Here is a 5481-nt window from a genome sequence, read left to right on the forward strand (position 1 = left end):
GCAGTAATGCATCGTGCGGCGACTGCAGAGGTCATGTGCATCATGTGGGGCCCATTGTGTCACATGGCATCTGTAGCGCCGCACGATGCAGTACTGCACCGTGCAGTAACAGGAGGGGATAAAAATACTCTCTAGACTAACTTCTTAGACAACTATTGGGACCAAAATGGCAAAAGATGATGTGGATGGATAACCTTCATAGACTTCTTTTGTCAAAGGTTGAACGTTTTTTACATTCAGATGGTAAAGAAAGAAAGAGGGGGTTTTTAATCCAAAAATCCGATATATGAGCCGTTTAAAGAGGATATTTTGGCTGTCCAGTTCCGTTTGAGATTAGTTGTCTTTCACATCTTTAAGATTTTTCTTTTTTTCTTATAAATTAGTCTTTCTTCTCCAATCTCCAACAAGTCACCACCTCCTCCGGTTCATGTCTCCGTAGACTTTCTCGATCTACTACTGTTTTGGTCCCCTTTTTTTTTCTTCTAAATTAAAATAAATTCTTATGGATACCCTCTCACTTTCATACTAATCGACTGTAGAGTCTATCTTTTCTTCTATTGATGAAGAGTAACCATTGCCTTCCTCTTTCTTATTGTATGTAATCGGAGACTGACTGACTGACTTACTTACTGTTCATCTTCATCAATCAAAATCAATCATCAATGGCGGGTGGTGGATTTGTTGATCCAGAGGCTGCAAAGAGGGCTCACCTCTATGAGTATAGAATCACAAAGGCTTTTGTCTTCGCTTGCTGCGTTGCTGCACTTGGTGGTTCTCTTTTCGGATATGATCTTGGTGTTTCTGGTAAGTTCTCTCTCCTCCTCATCTCAATTGTTCCATCTTCTCCCTCTCTGGTTAATTAGCAATTTGTGATCTGCAATAATCCTTGTTGGGTTGGTTTGATTTGATCGATGCCTTTCTAGGAGAGTTTATAATGAAAATATTCACTAATTAATTCCTTCCCCTCCCTCCTCCTCTCTCTCTCTCTCTCTCTCTCTCTCTCTCTCTCTCTCTGCAAGTTTTGCTTTTGAAGAATCTGACCTGTCCTGTAGTAGCTCATCCTTCTTGGGCGCTGAGTTGTTTGGATGAAAACATTCAATGAAATATAAGTCAAAACAACCCACATGACACATTGAAAAACTGTGCAAGTAGGGTGTCCTTACCCAAAAGCCAAAAGACGAAAGACCCAAGAGGGTGGGAGTTTGACTAAATGGTTATGGGACTACGAATTAGTAGGCCTCACAGAATGGGGGGTGGGTGCAATGACCACCCTCCCTCTGCACAGGCTGCCGCTGCGGCACAGAAAATATTCTTCCTAAAATATAATCAATTAAGATAAAAAATATTTCTAATGGCAATAGATTACTCTTCCGCTTTTGTTCATGCCCATTCCGTTTTCATTCCCCTTTTCTTTGCATTTTTTTTTGTTTTGCTCCCTCGCCCATCCTTACCGACAGCAAAGCAAAAGCGATGAATTAGTTGACCTCCTAGTTATCCGTAAAGACTAAAGATTCTTTATGCCAATAATTATTATTTTAACCATGGTATCTAGTTCTGATAATATTGGGGTGTCAATTTTTGGTCCAAATCAAACTAAATCCAATACTGTTTTGTTTTTATTTATATATTTTTTTTGGTAGAAATACTTTTTTGTTTGGGGTTTTATGGAACTGATAGAAACTGAAACTAAAATGAACCGAATGAAATGAAATCGATATAAACCTGGATCAAACCCAATAAAAAACCGATAAAATTGAAAAAAAAAAAAAAAACATTTATTTTTTATTTGTTTTAGAACATATATATGAAAAACTGAAACCAAACCAATAGCAAATGGCCAGATAAGAGCCCGTTTAGTCAATCCATTAAAAATCGATCTAAATTAAATTGAAATCGATTTTTGACTTATGAATTTGTCCTATCATCAGCCCAAAATCGATTCAGTCCAACCAAAACCAGACCGAACCAAGGAGATGACACCCCATATGCTCATAGCAGCACAAATATCTACTTTGATCATGTGGGGCTGAAGTTTTTTGGACAAGTACATTCCAAGGTCATGTATTCCCCAATGAAGTGTCTATCAAACAAGGACCAGGATCCTCTGCAGTACCGGCGGGGCAACAGTGCACATCCGATGGCATAGCAGAGGCCAGGTGGCACACATGGCACACATCGCCTCTGCTGTGCCGTCAGAAGTGCACTGCCACCCCGCCGGTACTGCAGAGGATTTTAATACATCAAACAAAATAAGACAAGTGGCAAAATAAAACAATGAAAATCTAGGACAATTGAGAGGAAGCATTCCAATATCTGGAAGAATGTATGATTGAATTTATCTCATACCTTTTCATATTTAGTTAAAATTGTCACATTCCTTTGCTGATCTAGGTTAATTATTTTGTCAAATTTCAAAGCCAAATTTTAGGTAAACCTTGTTCTTTTCGAGTTTGGTTTCTCTGCACGTACCAATAGGTGAACGTACATGTGAGAGCCAATCACATGTCCTATTTTTATCATTTACAAGGGGAGGAGGGGTTTTTAAGGAAACAAAATTAAAATGTGATTGGCTCTGAGATATGTATGTTCACCTATTGGTACATGCGGATGATCTGTTGTCTTGTTTTCTATCATTTTTAGGAAAGTTCAATAATTTTCAGAACTCTATTGGCCAATATAGACGTTGGAATTGTGTTTTGTTGAACTTAACATATGAGTAGGGATCAACCCTCCAAGAAAAAGAATTGAACCCCACCTCATTTGTCACATAATAGAAATGTGGATAAAGGCAAGAAACCCAGAAAAAATTAAAATTGATAATTAACAAAGAGCTGATCAATTACATGCCAAGTTAATTCACCAAAGAAAAAAAAAAGAGTTATTTGTGGGGGAGTGTACCGCCCACACCCACAGAGGAGGCGTAATGACCGCCCCACCCTCATGAAAGGTCGAAATCCTGGCCTCATGGTGCCAACGTACACTCTCATTGGTCCCGATGTGCACATGGGCCACACTCTCCCACAGATATTGGCAAGTCAAAATAAAATAAAATAAAATACATGCCAAGTCTATGAATTGATTTACTTGAAAACACAAGCATGCACTTGCAGTTGAATATTACCGTATTCAACATATTGATCTTCTTGTTTACTATGTTTCAGGTGGTGTGACTTCCATGGATGATTTCTTGATTCGTTTCTTCCCGAAAATATATGCAAGGAAGCAACAACATCTCAATGAGACAGATTACTGCAAGTATGACAACCAGCTCCTCACGCTCTTCACTTCCTCTCTCTACTTCGCTGGCCTCGTCTCCACATTTGGGGCCTCATATTTGACCAGAACAAAGGGTAGAAGAGCCAGCATTCTCTTTGGTTCTGTCAGTTTCTTCCTTGGTGGACTCTTGAATGCTTGTGCTGTCAACATAGCAATGCTCATTATAGGCCGTATCCTTCTCGGTTTAGGCATTGGATTTGGGAATCAAGCTGTCCCTCTCTATCTTTCAGAGACTGCTCCTCCCAAGATCAGGGGTATGATTAACCAACTCTTCCAACTAACTACCTGCCTCGGCATTCTGGTTGCCAATTTCATCAACTACTTCACTGACAAAATCCATCCATGGGGTTGGAGATTGTCTCTTGGTCTAGCCATGGTCCCTGCTTCTCTAATGTTTATTGGTGGCCTTTACCTTCCTGAGACTCCCAACAGCCTTGTTGAACAAGGAAGATTAGATGAAGCAAGAATGAACTTGGAAAGAATTAGAGGCACCACCAATGTAGATGCAGAGTTCCATGATCTACAAGTAGCAAGTGATGCAGCGCGTGCCATTAAGCATCCCTTCAGGAACCTTTTGGCACGAAAGAATCGTCCACAGTTCGTGATAGGAGCTTTGGGCATCCCTGCATTCCAGCAACTCACCGGCATGAATTCCATACTATTCTATGCTCCAGTCATCTTTCAGAGCTTGGGTTTTGGCTCAAACACTTCTCTTTACTCATCCATTATAACAAGCAGTATGCTTGTCGTTGCTACTTTCATTTCAATGTATGTTGTTGATAGGAAAGGTAGGAGGTTCCTCTTCTTGGAAGCTGGTTGCCAAATGATCATCTCCATGGTAATCCCTCCCTTTTCTCAGCTTCTTTCACTTAATCTGTTTATAGTTAATTTTGGAACTAAATCTCCGTCGAAACTGACTGAAATCTCCGAGTTGTCTCAATTTCGTGCCTGACCAAAATAAAACCCAGGGTTGAAAACCAAGTTTCAATCCTGGGTTTCAACCCTGGGAGGGCGAGTTTCGGGTTTGGTGGAAACTGACATCAAAATCAAAATTTAGAACTTTGCTTATAACTCTCTCTTCTCCTGCAAATTAACACTAACAGTAATTCTTATTTTCTACAGTTGGTGGTGGCCATTATTCTTGGCCTCAAGTTTGGACATGGAGTGGAACTACCTAAGTCATATGCTGCCATCCTAGTTGTCATGATATGTGCTTTTGTCCTTGCTTATGGTTGGTCATGGGGCCCTCTAGGATGGTTAGTACCAAGTGAGCTCTTCCCTCTGGAGACAAGATCAGCTGGTCAGAGCATAGTTGTCTGCAATAACCTCTTTTTTACAGCTCTGGTTGCCCAGTGTTTCTTAGTGTCTCTCTGCCACCTCCGATATGGAATCTTCTTGCTGTTCGCAGCTTTGATTATGATCATGAGCTGCTTCGTTTACTTCCTCTTGCCAGAAACAAAGCAAGTCCCCATAGAGGAGATAGTCTTGCTATGGCAGAACCATAGGTTCTGGAAGAAATATGTTGAACCATCAGATGGGAAGGTGGTACGAGTGGGCTAAATTAAATCTCCATTGATCTAAGCGGGCTCAACTAAATCTACATTGATCCAAGAGATCTACAATCATGTTATGGAATTTACATTAGACAATTGTTTCCTGATAAATGTCATTTCTTTTCGCTTTCTGTTAATGAAATAGCAAATCCTCAAACTTCCAAAACTATTGATAAACCCTGTCCATTCATCTACCCTTGAAAGCCTAGAATCATTTGAAATATATACGAAGAAACCCAGACCATAAACCTGCTATTGTACTTGATTTTATCATACCATTTTGGTGTACTTTTTTCGAATTTATAATAAAGTAATTAAGACAGACTTCCCTGAATGGCTTTCTAAATGGATCATAATTTCTTTTTCCTTTTTTTGGTAGATAGAATTCTATGGACTGTAGGAGAGCTTTATTCAACCACTAATTTGTTATATACTGTCTTTCATCTATTAATCTTAAACCCTCGTGTTTCCAAGGTCGATCGTCACAACTCTGACTTAACGTTAATCCCTACTTTTGTCTCATCCACCAAAACAATATCATCGGTGAAGAGCATACACCATGGTACCTCGTCTTGGATGTTCTTGGTTAACTCATCCAAGATAAGCGCAAACAAATAAGGGCTTAGGGCTAACCCTAACCCAACTGTAATTG

The 5481-nt window shown here is 39.8% G+C and overlaps 1 protein-coding gene across 1 annotated transcript; it reads left to right on the forward strand.

Moving 5' to 3' along the window:
- Positions 1-659: 659 nt before the first annotated feature.
- LOC122666710 (sugar transport protein 14-like) lies at positions 660-4852 on the forward strand. The gene is made up of 3 exons (XM_043862762.1): positions 660-804; positions 3162-4114; positions 4399-4852. Exons 1-3 carry the CDS (start codon positions 663-665, stop codon positions 4834-4836), a joined length of 1533 nt encoding a protein of 510 aa, XP_043718697.1. The 5' UTR covers positions 660-662; the 3' UTR covers positions 4837-4852.
- The last annotated feature ends 629 nt before the right edge of the window (positions 4853-5481 follow it).

This window comes from Telopea speciosissima, chromosome 7, assembly GCF_018873765.1.
Source record: "Telopea speciosissima isolate NSW1024214 ecotype Mountain lineage chromosome 7, Tspe_v1, whole genome shotgun sequence".
NCBI classification, from domain to species: Eukaryota; Viridiplantae; Streptophyta; class Magnoliopsida; order Proteales; family Proteaceae; genus Telopea; species Telopea speciosissima.